We start from the raw sequence: 21,529 nt of genomic DNA, 5'->3' as shown, positions 1-21,529 counted from the left end.
TTCTGTCTTGCCAACCTCAACTTTAGTAGTACTTTTGTGAAGTGTGTGGAACTGAAAGGGAGAGCAAGGTGGTGTCCAGAAGTCTCTCTGGTATTTTTTCCATGTAATCACACCACTGGTGGCGGAGGAGAGGAGGAGAGCCTGCTCCATAGTCTGCTCTTGCCTGTTTTCAGCTGTACACAATATTTAGTTTAGCTGATGTCTATAAAGAACTTTGAAAATTATAAACATTATTTGTTTTTGTGTTTTTGTTTGGTTTGGTAGGCATGCCTCAAGCTCCATTGCACTTACACATACAGCTCACGCGGTTATCATAAGCAATGTTTCTTTGGACTGATTTGTGTGTTGTTGTTCCTGCTTCTTTTCTATTTTTCACTTGGGAGTAATAAAGAGAAAGGAAAGCAGAAATTTATGTTAGTCTAAAACTCATTGGAGAAGCTACAGAAATAAATTTTTTACTTTTATTTGACATTTATAAGATACCAGTCTTTTCCTGTTGCACTTCTGACACTTTGGTATGAGGAAGCAAGGCTTCACACTTCAGGTGTGAGGGCTGTGTTCTTAAAACAAACAAACAAAATGTTATTTTGTTCCAAATGTTCATGATCTCTGTACAATACACTAGAAATCGCTGAGGAGGTAGCAACTAGTGATCTGGCATTCAGACCACGTTAAGACTTACCTTAAACAGAAAGATTATCTGGATTGTATTATTGCCTAATCCTTTATGGTTTAAGCAGTCTTGACACTTAAGTAATGTGTAAATCTGTTTTCAGAAGTCTGTTCATGCATGTATTTCTCCTTCATCCTTAATTCAGGCTTAATTTTGGAAACAGATTTTGGCAGAACTTTCTCGTGGTTAGTTTTAGCAGAATCCTTGTCCCATCTCTGCATCTAAAACATCTACTTGCTATTCAGTATGAGTGGACAGTTTCAGAAGAACAGATTCCTCTCCCATGTTTTTAAGTTGAGGAACCGAGACTTTGAGAGGTGTTGCCAATACCTATTCAACAGGACATCTTCTGTTGTTCTCATCAGCACCAGCAGGATGTAGCTCACTCTGTTTGGAACTTCTCTAATTCTAAGCATTGACCGAAAACTTGTGCCAGTTTTGAGACTCCCTGGAAGATCAGTGCAGATAAAGATGATAATGCTAATAAAAAGAAAAAACAATAAAATCTGTCTTGTGGTGCACCCAAAGTATAATTTCATGGAATCATAGGAGCGCGCAGGTTGGAGGGACCTCAGAAGGGTGTGTGGTCCCAACGTCCTGCTCAAAGCAGGGCCGGTTGGATGAGCTTGCTTGGGGCCTTTTCTAGTTGAGTTTTGAGGATCTGCAGTGATGGAGAGTCCACAATCGCTTTGGGCAACCTGCTCCAATATTCAGCCACCCTCAAGTGAAATTTTTTCTTCCTTAGGTTTAATCTGACCTTCTCATACTTGAATTTGTCTTGTTGCCTCTTGCCTTACCCAGTGAACGTCTGAGAAGAGCCTGGTTGTTTATGCCTTCCTATTAGATAGTTGCAGAATTTCTGTGGACAAAAAAGAGTTTGAGGACCTTCAGTGTTTGAGTCATTAAGTAACTGTTCTTTATAAAACATGGGACATACATTAAACTGACCAAAAAGAACATTTATTTTTTAGATCCAGCTTGTTTTCTGCTATAGGCGGTTTTTTAGAGATAACATACTATTTCTATAAAATTTGTCAGGAATGTGTTGTTCTTCCAGCAGATGGTGAACATTTTTTGGAGGACTTGCAGTTGGTTAATTGGAGTAGAAAACCTTTAGAAATACGTCATCACTTCATAGACACTGTGTAAGGCCTGTATTTCGATTACTTTTGTGATATTCTGACCTTAATTATGTGATAGTCTAATTGTCTGGAAGACAAAACTCAGTGTAAATTTATCACATCTTAAAAGTTCTGATATCTGGCAGACAAGGTTTCTGACTATTATGGCCAATGGTAACAAGGTAATAAAATTCGTCCTATACTTCCCATTTAGGATTGCTTGATGTATTTCCTGGTATAAATATTGTAACAACTAGAACAAGTTCAAAGGAAATCTTTGTGGTATTGTTCATAAACCCAGCAAATTTAAGAGGCTTTGATTTACTACTTAAATCGGCATGTCTTGTTTTCCTTTTTCATTTTTCTTTACAATGTGCAAAAAGGAGCCTAACTGAATTAAAATTTGTCCCCTGCTTTTTTTTTTTCTTCCCTCCTCCCTCAGATTGCAGCTATTCTCAGGAAACGAAAACTTGACTATTATTTGCACAAACTGCTACCTGAGATCTTGCAATCAACTTCCTTTCTGACAGCAAATGGGACCTTGTATATTGCTTGCTTTTGCATTCTAAGGTTGGTATACTGTCCTAAAAATGAAATGTAATAGGAAAGCTATTTTTATGCAACTTTTCAATTAATATAATAATTTGTCTTTTTTAATAATAGGCTTGTTTGTAATGGGTCAGATTAAGAAAGCAACAGCTGTGTCATCATCTTGATTTCTGGTCTTACTACTTGAATATGAACCTTTGTGTGGTTTTTTTTTTTCTCATTTCTGTGATTTTTTTAAAATCAGTAAACAAGTCAATGTATTCACTTTGCTTCCTTTTCTCTGTTTTACTGGTTCAAAATACATTGTTGTGGGGAAACTCAAATATATTCTAGAGGGGAACCGAGAAAGCCTAATCATTCTCTCCTAGAAGGAATTGATGTAATTTGGTGTGGGTTTCTATTTCCTTGATGCAGGGGCTATGATGACTTTTAATTATGCTAAACTTTATCCAGCCATCCAAGTTTGTACTTCCCTTATTTGTGGTCATAAATGAAGGAAATCCCAGCACAGCTTCCCAGGTTCTGTAAGATACAAGCTTGCTCTGAAAAATGAGTATAAATGGCACTTCTGTATTCTGAGCTCTTTCCAGTGTATATATCAAATAACTGTCAGGATAGTTAAAAATTAAACTTTCCTGTTTATGAATATGAAGATGTCCTAGATCTAAATGCATTTATTGTAAGAGATGTTATACGTAGACATGTAAAGCCTACAGTAGCTATGAATTTTTGGAAGTTATCTGACAGTGCACTCAACAGCTCCTCCAAAAGTTAATCAAACCCATTATGCCCTACTTCTAGATCTGTTTAGAGGCCTCTAAATTTTGCTTCAAAGCTGAGGGAGAAGGCTAAGAAGAGGAGGAGCTGGATGAGGAACCATGGAACACTTTTTAAGTATATCATTTGCAAAGTTCAAAGTGAATGTTTAAGTAATGAGCTCTAAAGAATATGAATTTTTCTAGCAATCTGAGTTGTATAAATATTGATTTATCTTTACTCCTCTCAGCTATACAGTGGTCTTCCTTATCCTGCCATGTACTTGCCTGTAAATCTGCAGTGTCTCACTTCAGTGCTGTAGTTACTCTCTAAATTAAACTGGTGTAGTTTTTAATGTTTTCAGCTGTTCCTCTAACAGAGGCTATTAGCCATCTAGCAGATCTATGATTATGCCTGTGCTAGTAAATGAAGCAGGTAAGAGATTTATTTTTTTTTAAGAGCTTCTCCTAAGATCATAATGTTGACAAGTCCTTCACTTGGAATGTACTTAATATCAACATTCTCTTGCAGCTTGAGCCGTATAAACTTGCTTCTCTCATCTGCTGTTGGGTGGGTGACAGAGAATGGAAATGTGAGACTTCACTTTTTTTTTAAAAAAAAAACAAACAATTTGTATGTTTGTTTTTTATATTTGTTTTTTTAATGTTTTGTTTGAACTTGTATGATTCCTTGAATTTATTGCTGTGTGATACAGTGTACTTCCTTCAGTAGCCCCTGAGAGCAAAAGAAATTGTATGTCATTTTCCAGCCCAGAGTGTGATTTGGTATTGTATGTTTTAATCCATTGAAGAAATATCAGTACCTCTATGGTGTTCTGCATAACTGTGGCCTGAGTATTTCTGAACTTGATTTGCAACCACGCAAAGAGATTGTCTGCGACTGTGGAGACCTAGATGCTCTAGGTCTGATTCTAGATAGTGGTGAGAGATTGGATGCGATAGAGTGGTATAATAGGATGCACGCTGCAGTTTTTGTATCTTTTTTGGTTGGAAAGTATATTGTAGTGGGAGCAGCAGTAACTCAGAAGTGAAATTGTCCAGCAAGCCCCATGCGGTTGACTGATCTTACCCTCCTGGAGTTCTAGACCAAAGCAACAGATTAAAGGGTTTGTAGTTGGACATGTTAACTTATATTGTCGTGGTTTAACCCCAGCCAGCAACTAAGCACCATGCAGCCGCTCACTCACTCCCCCCCCATCCAGTGGGAGGGGGGAGAAAATCAGGAAAAGAAGTAAAACTCCTGGGTTGAGATAAGAACGATTTAATAGAACAGAAAAGAAGAAACTAATAATGATAATGATAACACTAATAAAATGACAACAGTAGTAATAAAAGGATTGAAATGTACAAATGATGCGCAGGGCAATTGCTCACCACCCGCTGACCGACACCCAGCCAGTCCCTGAGCGGCAAAACCCTGCCCCCCCCACTTCCCAGTTCCTAAACTAGATGGGACGTCCTGTGACATGGAATACCCTGTTGGCCAGTTTGGGTCAGGTGCCCTGGCTGGGCATGAGAAGCTGAAAAATCCTTGACTCTAGTCTAAACACTACTGAGCAACAACTGAAAACATCAGTGTTATCAACATTCTTCACATACTGAACTCAAAACATAGCACTGTACCAGCTACTAGGAAGACAGTTAACTATATCCCAGCTGAAACCAGGACACATATTTACCTGCACAATTCCTGATTTGAGAAGACTTGCCTGTTTCCTTCTTTTGTTAGCACCAAGGAGATGTGTTGGCAGGCATATAGGGTGTCTTGGATAAAGTGACCGCTTCATCTGTTTATACCTTTACTAAAGTTCCAGTGAATCTTCAGTCACTGTGTATACCAAAAATACATCTTAGTCATCCAGTAACAATTAAAAGACCTAAACGTGAAATGTAATTGTTGGTGAGAAGTCTGGCTTATGCTAATAAGTCTTTTTGATGCTCTTGTTGTGTTTGTTTCCTTTCAGCTAGGGAAAACCACCAAAATTGAAACCGCTGCAAATATTTTCAAGGATGTAAAACTTCAGGCAAGAAAGTGCAATTAAAACAATTTCAGGCATTGTTTAGTATTCTTACCATTTCATAGCGGGGCAAAATTTCAAAACCACCTGAATCCAGTATCAGCATTGACTTAGGCTGTGGATAGGTGTTCTTATTCTAGAAAGGATTACCAAGCTAACTTGGCTGACTTTTTTTTTTTTTTCCCCCTCCTTTTTTTCTTGAAGTGAATTAGGGATTACGTACAGACTGCTCTGTTGGCAGAGCAGTGGGGGTGATGATCTCCATTACGGATGTGTGACAGGCCAGCTGTAATCTCTTCCACTGGTGAGATCCAGAAGACTATGTCTGTCTGGGCTTCAGACGAAGTGCTAGGCTGCAGTGTTGACAAGCATTACATCTGTTAAATGAAAGGTGTGATTTTTAGGTTTTCAGTTTTATTAAATAGAAAACCTCATGAAGACATGGTTCTCTTAGTCTAGCAACTACAGTAATTAAGTTTGTCTATGTATAGCTTTACATTAGCTTGCTTAATTATATTCAACCTTATGTACCAACCAGCCTCTGAGTTTTGGATACAGTTGTACATTGAGGAATTAGATGCATAACCTGAAAGAACTCCTATTTCTTGTTCCAATTTCTAACCATAGACCATATGAAAATAACCATGCAAATAATAACAAAAACTTGGTTTCATTTACTTTAGCAGAAGTTTAAATGTTTCACTGATCAGACATTTTAATTTCCACTAGTTTTATTATGTAAAACATGTTGTTTCCGAAATCTTATCAAACCAAACATGTAAGCATTCGTAGAGGAATTCTAAACCATGCCAAAAGAACAAATTCCTGTTTCTTTCCCACAGAAAAGACATTTGTTCTGTTACTTAACAGGTGTGTCTGGTAAGATGTGTTCATACTTATTAAGATGTTTAAAATGGCTTCTCTGAAACTTCATACAGTAATTGCTTTCCAAGAGAGTCCTAATAATGAACTCTAGCTCTTGCAGCATTTGGCATTATCATCCTGAGAAATTATCCTTTTGCAGCTGTGGGAATGAACAGTGTGTGTAATTGCCATTACATCACTTGCTGCTGATACACTGGCTCTCTTTTCACTTACGAGCATAAGCTGGCATTGCTCACTGGTAATGTTATTTTTGCAGGAGAAGTATGCAACGAGGCTAATCATGCCTCTTACAGCAAGAAAGAAAGTGGGCTGATCAGATAGTATTGATTAATTATCTTTCTTTTCTGTGTTGTCAACATGAAATGTTATCTAAGAAAATTTCCTTTTCTACCCTGTATGTGTTTGCCATTTTGTTTGTTGTATTTTGTTCACTATGTTTTTGGAAGGGTAGGCTCCATTGTAACACTGTGTTTTCCTGAACTGATAGTGCTTATCAGCTGAGCAATGTTGGTGTAATTGAAGTATGTTTATTATCATGCTACCAAATTTCATGACTGACTGACTATTGTTTGCTTCTGTGATCAGCCTGGATTAGTTTGAAGGTGCAGGTGTCCTGAACAGACCAAATATGGTTGGTGACATTGTGTCTGACATGCATTTTGGTTTTCCTCCTTTAACGGTGACCAATAAATAGAAATATTTTCTTAGATGTTGTCGTTTGTGTAACTATTTTTTTCAACTCCTATTGTTGGAGGAATTTTGATAGCTGAAATTGTGTGGACTCCTTAAGTGAAATCCGGATCTTGTTGCAAAAAATGATAGCTTTCTGACCTTAATAGAACTGGGATGTCACTGTTGCTTCCAGTTGTAATGTACAGATTGATTCCTTGGCTTACTGTAAATGAGTGGTTTACTGTTTTTAGCATCAGTTTACTATCTCTTTGGAGTGTGATTTATATTGTAATAATTTGGTTTGATTTCTGGCTCACCTGATTGCATCCCTACATTCCACAAGGCACATCTTCCTGAACATGCACTTGGGCAAGTAGCAGAGCGAGGAGCAACTATAAGTTCTTTCAGAAGATTTTTCTGTAATTAATATCTCCAACTTTTCAGAAACATGTCTTGAAAGCACTGCTTACTTTGCTTCAAAGAAATCCTTTAAATGACATGGATATGTTAATGAAGTATTTCATTTAATGTTTATGAAGCACTTCAGGAACCTGTCTGAGGACTATCCAACTGTAAAAATATAATGATTAATATTTATTTGTAAGTGTTGATTAATGTAAAGGGACAACATTAGTCTTAATAAAGTGTGCATAATTTTATGATAAAGGTAAAATATGGTACATGAATGTTTCAGTTGCTTTGCATGTAATATGTGTACAAATTACATTTTCAGGAGGATACTTGGAAAATTCTACTTTTGGTCTCCTGGCTTTGGTGCTGCATTACCTGCTTCTTATATGGCTATTCTCATTGAAAGGAAAAGCAGGTATGGTTTGTGTTTATGGATTTTTAGTTTTATATAGTATTTGTTGTTTTGGTCATCTGATGGTTGACATTTGACAATTTGGTGGTTTTGTTTCAGAATGTTGGAAATGTGGTTAATTTGAAATGGTGTCTTTTGCAACCTTAGATTTAAATCCAGAAAGTTACAGTAAAAAAACACTTTACAAACATTCAGTTTCTTGTTGTGGTTTCTTTTTCTTTTTTAATATGTAATTGGCTTGCTTAGGATTGCCTGATGAAACTCCAAGGATAGCTGAAAGCTGCCACTTGTAGTGTGGCCATGAAAGGTGGCAGGTGAAATCCTGTGTTGTAAGATTTTAATGTTTTGAAGTTCAACTTATGTTGGTAGCTTGTGTCGATAGTGAAAGTTATAATGCTTAATTACTTTAATATGGAGTGAGATACTTTAGTCATCTAGTTAGTAGGTTTTATTCAAAGTAGAGAAGGTGACAAAAGGGTGATGTAAGGGATTACTCTTTAAGATGAGGGGGTTTTAGTAGTAGAGGTGATGTGAACACATTTTTGGTTACTATGAATATGTGAAACTTCCTTAAGCAGTCATTTCAAAATAACTACAAATATGTATACACCATGTTGTTGACTGACTGCCAGGCCCCATTCCTAAACTTCAGTCATGGAGTAAGCAAAGCCCAAGCCAAGCTTTAGGTAAGATTGTCAAAGTTCTGTCCTTTTAAAAGAATGCATTATCCATTGTTTTTAAAGGTTGAGGATGTGTAAGAAGTTCTGGAAAGGTGGGAGCACTTCTAAATCACTTTAATGTAACAATAGAGAAAATAGTTGTAATAAATTTACTAAATAGGTTAATTATCTTTTAATGTCCTTTCTAGCTGACTGATCTTCATCTTATTGCACTGCAATTACTTCCTAAGAGGGTGGGTAAATTTTGGTAGAACTTTGTCTAGTTACTTAGACTCCAGCACTGCCATTGGCATCCGTGTTTTGTTTTGTGGTGAGAACAAATGCATTTTTTCTCTTTGATCAGTGACAGCACTAGCTCAGCTTTTCATACAGACCTGTTACAATGTGAGGATTTTGTGTGTCAGACTTCTAATATGTCTAGATAGCATTAAAGGGGAAGAGGTCAGGCTGGTTGTCCATCTGTGAGTTTCTTGTAGCTTTCAGAGTATCTGTGAGTCAAGAGTTGAAACCGCTTGTGAGCACAAACCTGTACAAGGTTTTTGTGTAACAGTGGAACAACTTTGAAAAACTTGCAAAGCTAAGCTTAAGTGTAGCAAAAAGAGTAGGCAAACAAATTTTATGTCAAAAAGGGATTTCTAAAAGTCTTAGTGGCAATGTATGAAAGCTTTGACACATTAGCAGGCTCCTATTTAGCATCTGAAATTTGAAAGAAATAAAAGTTGAAAGAGATGTGTGAAAATGACAGAAGTAGGTTGGTACAGCTTGTATGTAATGAATAATGCTGAAATACTTAGTTCCTGGAAGGTTACTCTCCTTTCTGTCAGAATCCAAAATGTGTGACCTAAGGTATTTTGCCTAAAAAGTTCAGGTTATATTACATCAGATAAAATGTAAAAAGGTATTGGTATTGCAATATAACACGCACAGCTGAAAATGTGGGGTCATTGTTATTAATGAAAAAAAATTGTTAAATGGCATCCAAAGGTAGTTGAAAGTTTAGTTTTTTTAAAATATGAAGTTGTTTGGTATGTTATAAGATGGTAACTATGTATAATGTGTGAAATTCTACTGCTGACAGACTTAGTGAAATATGACTTTTAGATTTCACATCTCTTTGCTTGTTAGCTTCTGTTACAGGCAAAATCAAACTTTAATAGACTTGTCTCTTAGGAAACAGACATTTGGTGTGGAGACATAGTGGCATTTTCAGTCGTCTCCTGAGTAGCTTACAACAAATTATATTGAAAAATCGGGGAGGTGGGAAAAAGTTCTGATTTGAGTTCATAAACATATCTCTAGCCCTTCAAATTGCTACTAGCAGCTGGCAGCAACATCAAACTTAATCACTTAATCTCTTCCCAAGTGGATACCCTATTTTAAGTACCTCACTGGCATTTGCTTGCACAGCATCCCCGTCAGTCCTGAACTTGGGAACAGCAGGCTTGTAAATTAGATTTTCTTCCAAGTGTTGCTGTTCATGTGTGCCAGCCTTGTGTATATTATAATTCTTATGGAAGAATGGGAAAAAGACATGGATGGTGTGTCTAGGTGCATTATAATGCTGAGGAGGGGCACATTTTCTAATGTGTTACAGAACTAGTTTGATTATAGTTTGTATCTGTAATACGTAATTGCAAATTTGCATAGCACTGGCAATGAGAAGGGGAGGTGACATTGCACAGAGACTTCAAACAAACTCAGGAAGTTATCTGCATTATATTATGCCTCTACATTTCTATAAAGATAAAGATTGCACGTTAGTGTGTCCATGTGTATTCTATTTGTTGATTATAAAATATGGTTATCTTGCCTATGAAGACTGTTTTATTAGGATCTGTGGAAGGGGCCAAGGAATAAACACACTTGTAAACTTTTTTGTATATGTACCTATAAAAGTTCTGTGAGATTACTGGACGAGAACTAGTCACATTATTATGATTAAGTAATGTTTTGATAAGAATTATTTCTTAGATAATAATTGAATGTAGATACATAAACATGGAGATTATGTGTTTGTAATGTGCAGATTCATATTCTATGCCTCTAGTCCCTTACTCCTGTAGGAGTAACTCAGAATTTTTGCCTTTTTCTGGTACTCAAGCAGTGCGAGTTGCCTGTTAGGATTAGGAGGACGCATCCTTACTGGCCAGTGCAGAGTTTATAAATGACAATCTGACATCTGTTAGCCGCATAGCTGGTATACGTTTGGTGCTCTGAGAAGTGCTAAGAGGGCAGAATTAAATTTCTGCTGATTTTGACTGTACATTGTCTTATACAGTACAGATCTTTTTAATAGTTGTTAGTGTTAGTCCTGCCATTTTATTTCTTTTCTCTGTGTTTATGCCTCTGGCAGAGATGTTGAAAAATGAGAAATGAAACAAAAAATATTGTTGGTGTTACTGGTGTGTTATGTGTTTTCACATGCAAAGAAAATGTTCTTGCAAATAAGGAAAGTACTCCCTTTTCCTGGATAAATGTACACAATTCATTAGAATGTACGTTTTTCTAATTCCTTTTGATTATTTGGCTGTGATGTCAATGTTTTAATTAGTCTTTATATATATATTGTCGTAATAACTATGATAGTAAGTAAGCTTCAAGGTGTGCTTGCACAAGTGTATTTAAAAGAATATAATTTTCTTTACAGTTTCACCTTTTTTACGTCTTCTATTAAAGAAAAATGTGCAATTCCTTTGTCACAGAATTTAGTTTTGTAGTGTTAGATGTTAAAAGTTGTGTTAATGTCTCCTCAAAAATAGAGATATGACTCTGTTACATTAATTTCATTAAGCTTCCTTAGGAAATCATTACATTTATTTTATTAACCTTTGTATGGAGTTGTTTTACTGGTGTGCTCCTTGTTTACTTCTATAGGTGTTGTTTCAAACTGTTGATAAGAAGCAATTTTATTTCTTTGTAATTTTGAAAAATGAATATTTTGCTTTTGGTTTCTGTTTGTTATGCCAATTTACAGTCTCCTGTCATTTTTTTTCCAACATCTATTAAATGTTATCAACAGGAATTGAGCATATAGTAGAGGAGAAGGTATGTGGATTAGACTGAAAGACATGGTACTAGCTTGTTCTAGAAGCACCAAGACTGTTAGAAGGCAAGGAAGTAACTGAAGGTACTTGTTATAATTGTTGTGAATGAAGCTGTTGAAATGTGATTTGAGGCTTGGCTGAAGCCTGGAAATCTGATTAGATTGGTTGTACCTTACTGATTTCTATGACAAAGAAGTCTGATAGCTCAGTGAAGAGCCTGTGTTTAACACCTCTGTGATTACTCTCAAGGAAAAGAACCATGTTCTCTTCAGTGTTTTGTAAATGTGCTGATGTTTCAAAACAATTTAAGTTGTGTTTTTCTAATAGCTAGATGTCAAACTTCAGTTTGTTGGGCTCTTGTTCAAAAAATAATGTATTAGTGAGTTTCAAGAACTATAAAGCTTTACGAAGGAGCACAATTACAGTTTTAATGAAATTAATTGTCTTACCTGGCTAACTACCCCCCACCCCCCTTTGTAAGTAATTAAGCCAAAGAAATTTTTGACTACAGCCACCTAAAAGTTCTGTGGCAGTTCTGAAGGGACCCTTCTGGGATTGCCCCCTGCTCCCCCCTTAGGCTGCATTAACGTTTACATACTGGCTGTTAACATTATAGCGGCGCCTGTCTCGTCGCTACAGTTAAGACTGTGTCACTGATGGTCTTATAAAACTTGAGATTTAGGGCTTTTATAATTTGGTTGTAAAATCTTGCTCTGGGCGACTATTGGCAACATGTTTTTAGTTGAAAACTTTGGGTGTTTCTAATCAGAAAAATTCAGTATACTGGACTCAGAAAAATATTTAAAGCATGTGCATTTAAAAAGTGATATAGTGCAACAGTGCATGTTATAGAGAGTATCTATACATACACATACATTTAGTGTTCTTGGGAACAAAAGTATTACTATGTATTGCTTAGAAAAGTGGCAGAAACATTTATGTAAGAACAATGTGGAATTTTTAGACTGTGTATTTGTTCTCCTGATGAAAAATTCAGTTGCTGTTAGGATTATTTGCTTGCCATAAATGCCATTAGCCTAAATACATTTTAAAGGAAGAATATGGCAGCATATTAATGGTAAAAAGTATACGCTGTAAATAAATACAGCATTTTTGTAAGTTTGTCCATTTAAATACAAACTTTTTTGGTATGTATTTCTGTATAGTAGTATAGTATATTTAGACTTGAGGTAACAATTTCCTTTCTCAAAATGTTTTACAGTTTTTCAGTTTGATGTATTTTAGGGAAACCTATAAATCACGAGTATGGGGGAGTAGGTGATCAAAACAAGTAAACAAACTCTTTTAACACGGCAAGTGTTTTTGCAAGCTTTAGTCTTACTTGCTACAGGTAAGAGGTTGAGAGAGGAAGCTACTTTGAAGGGGATTTTTTGTGTTGTAGTGAAAAAAACCCCTCAAGTTTGGATCACTCACATGAGTATTTTGTGGTGTAATCTGGTAAGGAGAGCTAGCAGGGAAACAACTTATTTTGGAGTTTTACTCCTCTAGAGTGATTATTACTGTGAAATACGGAGCCAAGCTGTAGAAGTTAACGGGAATGCTTTTTGTTTCTAAGCCAAAATATGTTTAAATCCATTGCGCTTCAACAACTGCCTCGGTGAGAGCCAATGTTTGAGAGATCTGTGTTTTTACAGTAACAGCATGTAAGCATTTGAACATGTTTTGCTGCATGCTTTGAGGGCTGCTACTGGTATAGTTATAGAATCCTATCCTAGAATGGTTTGGGTTGGAAGGGACCTTAAAGATCATCTAGTTCCAACCCCCTGCCATGGGCAGGGACACGTTCCACTAGACCAGGTTGCTCTTACGGTTACCAGAGGGAGGGAAAACACTGATCATTCAAGGTTGCCTGGGAGTGCAGGAGTTCACATCTGGAACATGCTGTGATTGTGGGAACATTGTGAATGGCAGGTAGTTCATGATGGGCAGCTCTCAGGAGTGTTTTTCTTGGAAAGTGGCTTCTCTTGCTGACTTCAGATCATTGTGGGAGCTCTTTCCCAGCACAGGGCTAAAGTATTTCTAATCAATGATTTACAGTAATTTGTCTTTCTGAGAAATGGGATCACTTGGCTTATGCTATGTTTGTCCTGACACACTCAGTCTCCAGTTTGGAAAAAACCCCCCAATAGCCTGGTATTTTACACTAGAACGATTGATGATCTCTGTAGGGTATATCCCTGACAGTCGTAACTCTGTTCATATTTTCAAAGAGATGTCTATTTTTCACTTATTGTTATAGCATTACACGATAATTCTAGAAAAAGTTCCTGAAGTTGATTTAACTGTGTTCAGTTAAGTCAATGTTAATGAAGTCAGTCTTTAAGAACCACCTTTTATAAGCACAGGAGTAGGCAATTCCACTGTGTTGTAAGTCAAGCAAGTGGGGCAGAAGACCAGGTTGGCTGAACAGGGAACTGTTTGTGGAGCTCAAGAGGAAGAAGAAATTGTATGACCTCTGAAAGCATGGTCAGGCTTCGCAGGAAGAGTACAGAGCTGTGGTTTGCATATGCAGGGAGAAGACACAAAAGGCCAAAAGCTCAGAGTTGAAACTGGCCACTGTTGTATCTGACAACAGGAAAAGCTTTTTTAAGTACATCAATAGTAAAAGGAGGTCTAAAGAAAACATTGGACCGATACTTGTTGAAGGTAGTCATCTGACTAATAGGGATGAAAAAAAGCGGAGGCATTCAATGCTTTTTTTTGCTTCAGTCTTTAATAATACTGATAGACCTTGGGCTGCCTGTTGCCTGGAGTCAGAGGAGCACGAGTGTGGGAACAGTGACTTTCCATTTGTGGATACTGAAATTGTAAGGGACCAGCTGTATCAGCTGAATGTTCACAAGTCCATTCATCCCAGCATCCTGAAGGAGCTAGCGGATGTTATGGCAGGACTCCTCTCTATCATCTACCAAAGGTCTTGGGAGTCTGGGGAGGTCTCTGCTGACTGGAAGCTAGCCAGTGTTATTCCAATTTACAAGAAGGGTGTGAGGGAAGACCCAGGGAACTACAGACCTGTTAGTCTAACCTCAGTTCCTGGAAAAATTATGGAGAAGATTATACTGCGTACTGTTGAAAGGCATTTAAAGAACAATGGAATGATCAGGCACAGTCAACATGTGTTCACAAAGGGAAAGTCCTGTTTAACTAATTTGATATCCTTCTATGACAAGGTCACCCGCCTAGTGGATGAAGGGAAGGCTGTCATTTAAGTTGTAGCTGGATTGTGAAGCAGTCTTGTGTAAAGGAAAAGGATGTCCTTTGTGGGTCATAAAAAGATGCTGTAAGATACTAGCAAGATGTAAACTGTGTACTCCATTTGTAAAAGTAGCAGCAGAGTTAAATTTGCTGCATTTAAATGAACTGCGGAAACCAATTTGTTTGTTATGCAAGAAAGATCCTCTCTCCCATACTGTGCTCTTAATTATTTCTACGATCAGTGTATCCTTCACCCCTGCCCTTTACTCCTCGTGATTCTGTGTATGCACGTAAGACGTAGGTATAATCCTTATATTTCTGCATGCCTTTTAAAAAGAAGTGGTTACTTTTACTACAACACTTTGACTTTTCTAACCATCTGAAATGTGTATTTCTATTACGTACCAGTCAGCTCTTCCCAGTCAGTTGAATGAATCACCATTGCGTGTCTCAGTTACAAAGGCAGTCTAGATAATTCTTAAGCTAGATTTCATCCACTTCACCTGGCAAAAGTTTGGCAAGATGAATCCTATAGTTGTGAACAGAGCAAGAAGGATCCTTGGGGATCAGTGATTCCAGCCCCATGCATTTGTAGTCAATCAGCCCAGGTTATAAACTAATCAGGCTTCTGAAAAACTATAAGCATGTCTGCAGAAGTGTTCACCAACCAAGTTTCAGGACTTTTCAGCCTGCAGCATTCGAGTGTTGGAAAAATTTGGTCCAGCTTGCTTGTGTGGTCCCTGAAGTCTTGCACAAGATGGAAGAGCAGGAGAGCAGCTACAGCTTTATAGCTGATAATTCATTTTCTGGGATAACACAAGCAGACAGAGTAAGAATTCTGGAAGATCCCATGCAAAATACATACCTGTGGTTCTGGGGATGTGTTGCAGACTGGGTTTATTTTCTCTTAGTGTTGTTACAGCCAGGGTTGAGCTGCATCATGCAGGACTACTTGGTTGCATTTGCTCAATGGTCTCCAGTTCCCTGAGTTTCATGAGGATTTACCAGCTTAGGCACAGCCCCAGCCATGAGGTTACTTCATGAATAATCATGTAAAGACATCACAGGCAACACCCATTAAGCTCTGGACTACCTCTGTCAGTTCGCATGGGACCAGCCTGGGTGGACAAAGGGCAGTGCTAAGGTCAAGCTACAAGCTCTGATAGATCCCAGGTGTCTCTGTGTATCTAGCTCTTCCTGTGCTGCTCCATGAGTAGTTGAGACATGATTATAGTTAAAATTTAATTTTTTTATTATTCTAAAGACCACTTTTGGCAAATCTGTTTTTGTAGGCTGAAAACTAAGTAAAAGTGATGTAGTCATCTGAGTATTAGTATAATTTTGTATTCTGTTTTTCATCATTAAAAAAATCCTAGAAAACTTACAGTCTTGTTGAAATGCCTACAGAAAAAATGTTAAAATTCAGACTGCTGCTGAACACTGGACTATTCTGCAAGTCTGACGTCGATTCAAACGGCACAAACACTGGAGTAATTACTCTGTTCTGTCTGCTCAGCAGTAGCATCCAGAAGACACTCATTTGGACTTCCTTGGCTTAAGCAAACACTTAATACATCTTCTGTGTCTGAATGCTTGCGTGTAACATGCAGCTCCCAGAGGGGTAATAATAAATATTCTGCTAGTATAGAATAAACTTCAGATGCTGCCTAGGTGAGCTGGCTATAGTGCTGGCTGATGTGGCAGTGAAAAGCTTGACATTTACCTGGCGAAGTAACATCCGTGCCTACCATGCCTCTGGTACAATGGCTGAAAGTATTTGAGGGAACTTTTCTGTGATATGTTCCTCCGGTCTGCTTTTAGGATGTTGTTTTTAGGTAGTACAGATGAGAGGAGCTTAAATCTTTGTTTTGTATGAGCCACACCTATAAACCCACTGTAAATGAAGTGACTCTTTCCTTGTAGACTCATTGCTCCTAAGGAATTAACGTTGTTAGCTCCTGCAGCAGGAAAAGTGTGGAGGTAGAAACCTAGAATGGTAATGATTTGCTATATTTAACCATGCAAGGGTTTTCTGTGGTGAAGGTTACAGCAGCATACTGTGGTTAAACATCTTGCTTCCCCTTCCTGCCCTCTCCCCTCCACATCCCAGGACAGAAAATGACACGTTTTTATTTCCTTCAGTAAGCAGCAATTTCCGTGCCTGTCTTGTTCTTCTTCCTAATTTTATTAACAGTTCTGTCCATTATGTCCTCTTTTTGCTATGAGACAATAGTGCTTGCCAGTAAAATACATAGAAGTGATGACCCATGCTGCTAAGGATCCCGAAAGCAGTTTTGCTCAATAAGAGGGTATTTGCCTTTGTGCCCTACATGCGTACCTTCCAGACAGGACAGCCAAGCAGAACGTGTTGTATCCCAACTGAGAAGGTGCCCAGAAAAGAACTGAGTGTTTTCTTTTTGATTGACTGAGCCAATTAAAAACAATTCTGTGTTACTATCAACAGTCCAAAGAAATTGTTACTTGGGGCCTTACACTACATAGGCCTTCTATACCAAGAATGTTAATAATTTTAAAAAAATCACTGGAAATCCTTCATTTCTTTTCCTGAGGTTTGATTAATTTGTTATTCTTCTGTTATCTACTAGTCAATCCTTTTATGAAACTAATAAGCTTTTTGGAATCTGATTTTTATCTCTTCATGGAATCTTGTGAGGTTAAATCACACTTTAATTATGAGTTTTTTTCCCCTCTGTGGGTCAGCCTTTGTTTTGACTCTGTTGGCTCTGTAGATACCATAGAGAAACTGGGAGATGAGGAAGAGGGGAGGGAATGTTGAAAGAAAATCTGTATAAAATAGAGTACAAAATAGTTAAAAAATTAAACTGTAGATGTTATCTTGTGTTGCACTAGCTGAAAACCCTGTAAGAATTATTGGTATTAATTTAACTGGAATGTATTACTGTAGATATATTTTCTTTTTGGCTTCTCTCCCTTTCCAGTTTTCTCATACCCTTTCCTTGGCATGTGTTCAAATCATAGAACATGTTGAGTTTATTTTTTTTCCTTTTAAGAACAACAAATTCTGAGTATTTGCGAGAAACTGTTTTACTTAACATGTAATGCTCAAAGCAAGCATTACTCATTTGCAGTTCTGAGCAACTTCAACTTCCCCAACCTGTAAAGTGTCCATTTCCTACCTTAAACAACCCAACATTTTGAAATAGAAAATCCCTTTAAAAAAAGGGGGATCGTGGGTCCTTAAACTGTGTATTTTTGACATGAAGTTATGTGTCTGAACATGATCTTCATGTGAAAAACTTGCTACTGGTATTTACTAAGCTCAAAAAGTAATCCTTTTATTTTTTGAAAACTTATTGCTTAGGTCTGTTTTCATAATTTTTGGCATTATTTTGAAAGCTTATCTGTTCCTGCTGATTTTAAGTGAACTTTTGCACCAGCATTTCACTGCTGGCCTCCAGCTGTCAGTAGGAAATTGGTGGGTGTAAGAGATTAACGATACCCTAAACATAATCTGTAGTACTTGTGTTATTACAGGGATGCAATCACAACTCCACATCTATAGTTGCTTAGCTTGTGGTGTCAAGCTGCTGTAGAGCAGAAAAAAAACCTGTCTTCATTTTGACCTTTTTCTTTTCGGGGAAACCTGTGATTTGTGTGCTTGATTTAATTCTGCAGGTTATAAAGTGGTGTGTTTTACAGTGTGTGTGGGGGGGAGGGAAGCTGGGGGGAGGAATTCTTCCTGTTTTTGCAGACCACAAATCCTGTCTGGGGAGCCATTACAAACTATTATGTTGGCTTCTTAGTTTATGTTCAGAAATTAAAGCCAGAGTTAACTCTTTCTTTCTTTTTTTTTTAAAAAAAAAGGACAAATGTTCCCAAATTTTACTATAGCAAGTCAGTACAGTATAAGTTATGTGCTCTTTACCTTTTTTTTTTTTTACATTCCACACCACATATACCTTTGAATTCACTGATTCCTTTGAAAGTAATTTTATTTGTGAATTCTTAGAATTGCAGAGAATCCAAAAAAGGATTATCGGTTTAAAATAAGGTGACAACTGTCAGAATATGCAGCAGACTCAATGAACAGTAGTAGTATTTGTATAAAATTCAAACTTGAATTTGTAGGAAACTTAATAAAAAAGTTTTTTTTTCATAAATTCACTATGTTAAAGCCATGCGTAGTTCAGATCTTGTCGTATGGGTCACAAGAAAAGGCAAGTTTAATTTCATTCTAGTACCTATTTATCCTCTGGTCAAACCAAGCCTGACAACGGAAAAGCAAATAGTAGGAACATGATGTTTTGGACTGGGAATGAAGTTAAAAATCTTTATGGCAAAGCTAAAACTATTATTTTCTTAGCAGTGAGTTGAATATTTTTATTTTGTGGGTTTTTGCCCCCCCAAATGTTTACATTTACTATATACTTGGAGAAACATAACCTATCACTGAGACTGTTTAATCAGAGAACATATTCTCTTAATTGCATGCATAAAGCTTTTTAACATGCTGCTTTATCCATCTTCAGGCTCCTTCTAGCCATCTCTACTAACTGCTGCTGTACGCTGGGTTACAGGAGCTGTAGCAGGGTATGGCATGGGTGTACTTGCCCTAGCGTGTACCTCTCCCTGTGGTGTGAATTTACTGGCTTACTGTTACAGCTCACACCTAGAGCTATTCTCACTGAAAGAAGTGCCTGTTTAGTCACTTCATGAGAATTTTGTACTTAGTGGTATTCATCTTGCTGTTATTTCTGTTTTTTCCTGTTATTTCCTGTTATTTCTGACTTGTTCACTTATTTCCCTCTTAGTTTTGAGCAAGGAAAAAATGTGATCATAAAACCCACAAGACTGGTAAAAAAAGGCATTTATAGTAGTTCAAATATGTTTAATTCCTGTGAATGCTTAGATTTCAGGATGTCTACTTGGAAAGGTTTGTTGTTTAACTGAAACAAGGCAATAGAGAGAACAATGCTTTAAACTTCATCTTGCCAGAAGAAGTTCTTGATGAGAAAACTTCAAGGACTGGAGTGCTGCGTATTAGACACATAAGATGGACAGGGCAAGGCAAAACATATGAAAGAAATAAATATTCAAATGGAGGGATGAATATTGAGAGACAGGTGCCTACCTCTCTTCTGTGGCTGTTCAGAGAAAGGGAAGGTATTTGCTTTCTGTTGGAAATTTTCTTTGAGTGCTGCTGTGGTTACAATAATTAATTTATGGTAAAATTGCCATGATCATAAGCATGTTCTAAGGATTCATCCCACCTTCAGGCAAAGATTTTTTTTTTTGGTTGCATTTTTTTACCTTAGCAATGGGTCTATATTTAAAGACAACCATAAATAAGGAGAGAGAACTGGCAGTGAGTTTCTTAGGAAAAAACATCTTGGTTGTATTTTAAAAACTGGTATTTTGTATGATTTATGAGGCAAAAGCTCATGCTACTTGTGAAAGTAAAGGTATTCTTTGAATTTTATAATGTGTCAAGCTAAGCAAGAAAACATTCTTTAGGAAACTGTTCCACAAACAATATGTTGGCATGTAGATTTAGCCAGTTGTCATTGCTTGTGTTGGCATGAATGGGATTTTTAACTTATGTAAGGTGAATTGGATTTTGACCTCAGTCAAATAAGTTTTCTAGAATTTACAGCATTTACATGAAAATATAAATACCTTGCTCACAGGCAGATCCATTCACAGTCTGAGTGGCACTTAGTGATTTCTTTGGCTTTAAAATACTATTGATTAAACAAAGAATAGGAAATCTTTAATCTGTTTTTTATTTCCTGTATTTTCATTTTAAGTCCTTGAAGATGAGTTCTGAAAATCTGGGACAGTTTCAGTAAAAAGCCATGAGTGATTAAAATGTTAGGGAACATTGTGGAAAAAACTGAAGGAGCTCAGTTTTTGTTTAAGAAATGGTATGTGGGTGACTTGGTTGGACTCGGTAGTGTTACAGTGGAGGTAAAGAAGTAACCGCTTTCAGTGACCGGACTGATCCTTGTCTAAAGTAGGGTGCAAACTGTAAAAGTGAGTAGCATTAGAATAAGTTATCAGTGGTTGTGGTGACTTCATCGGAAGTACTTAAAGACAAATTTGACCTTTTTAAAGAAGTGGCTAATTCATTAAAGAAAAGTTTGTGCTTAATATTAGTTAGGAAACCAGATTATTTATCACTGTAATCTCTTCTGATTTTATAATTTGTGGAGAAAATTATGTATGATATTTTGAAGTTGCTTCCCACCCTTTTTTTTCCATGGAGTGATAGAATTGTTCAGATGAGCCTTGGGAAGTCAGCTAGTGCAGTTTCCTGCTTGGAGCAGGACCAGCACCGAGCTCAGACCAGCTTGCTTGGGAGTTTGTCCGGTCAGCCTTGCAAACCTCTGAGGACAGAGGTCCGACAACCCCTCTGGGTCCCTGTTCTAATGCTTGGCTGTCTTGATGGAGAAAATGCTGTTTCCTCAGGTCAAGTCAAAGTCTCCCCAGCTTGCTTGTGGTTGTCCCTGATGGTTGGTCAATGCCTGTTTTGTATTGGGGACCAAAACCAGGCGCAGTACTCTGTGTGGTGGAGTGAGTGCCAAGTAAAGGGGATTAATCATTTCCCTTGACCTCCTACCTACACTTCTGGTAATACAGCCCAGTACACTGCTAGGCTTACTTGCTATTTTTATCCTATAGCTTTTTGTTTTTTTTAACTGTTACTTTAGACTCTTTCCTTGGGGCAGTGCAAGCACAAAAATATGTGTTTCTCTGTCGAGGTTTATAGGCCATAGTTTAAGAGCTATTGCTGTTAGAATTTGGTCTGAACATTACCAAGTTGTCTGAAAAGCAAATTTTATCAAGTGAAACTTTTCTTTGAAGAGGGCATAAATGAACAAGAGAATTATCTTCTGGAAGCCTGTGGTCTGTTGTAATTTAAACACTAAAAGTGGAATCCACGAGATTGGAATTGTTCAGCCAGAGATGACATGACCTGTGCTGAATAACTAAACTCTGAGGCATTGCCTGCTCAGTTCTCTAACAAACATACAAGAAAATTCATGTGAAAGTGTGAGTTGGGGGGGGGGGGGGGGGAAGAAAAAAAAAA

The 21,529-nt window shown here is 37.3% G+C and overlaps 1 protein-coding gene across 1 annotated transcript in view; it reads left to right on the top strand.

Annotated features, from left to right (window-relative positions):
• Positions 1 to 1,958: 1,958 nt before the first annotated feature.
• The window catches only part of TMEM135 (transmembrane protein 135), a 160,845-nt gene continuing 141,274 nt past the window's right edge, over positions 1,959 to 21,529 (top strand). Inside the window, exons 1-3 of the mRNA XM_010578273.1 lie at positions 1,959 to 1,976; positions 2,237 to 2,364; positions 7,428 to 7,520. Coding sequence (XP_010576575.1) covers positions 1,959 to 1,976; positions 2,237 to 2,364; positions 7,428 to 7,520 — 239 coding nt within the window. The remainder of the gene's footprint in view (positions 1,977 to 2,236; positions 2,365 to 7,427; positions 7,521 to 21,529) is intronic.

The sequence above is a fragment of the Haliaeetus leucocephalus genome, unplaced genomic scaffold (assembly GCF_000737465.1).
Source record: "Haliaeetus leucocephalus isolate CR32 unplaced genomic scaffold, Haliaeetus_leucocephalus-4.0 Scaffold616, whole genome shotgun sequence".
Classification (NCBI taxonomy): domain Eukaryota; kingdom Metazoa; phylum Chordata; class Aves; order Accipitriformes; family Accipitridae; genus Haliaeetus; species Haliaeetus leucocephalus.
The sequence above is the reverse complement of the archived record's forward strand: the minus strand, read 5'-3'. Positions and strand labels throughout refer to the sequence as shown.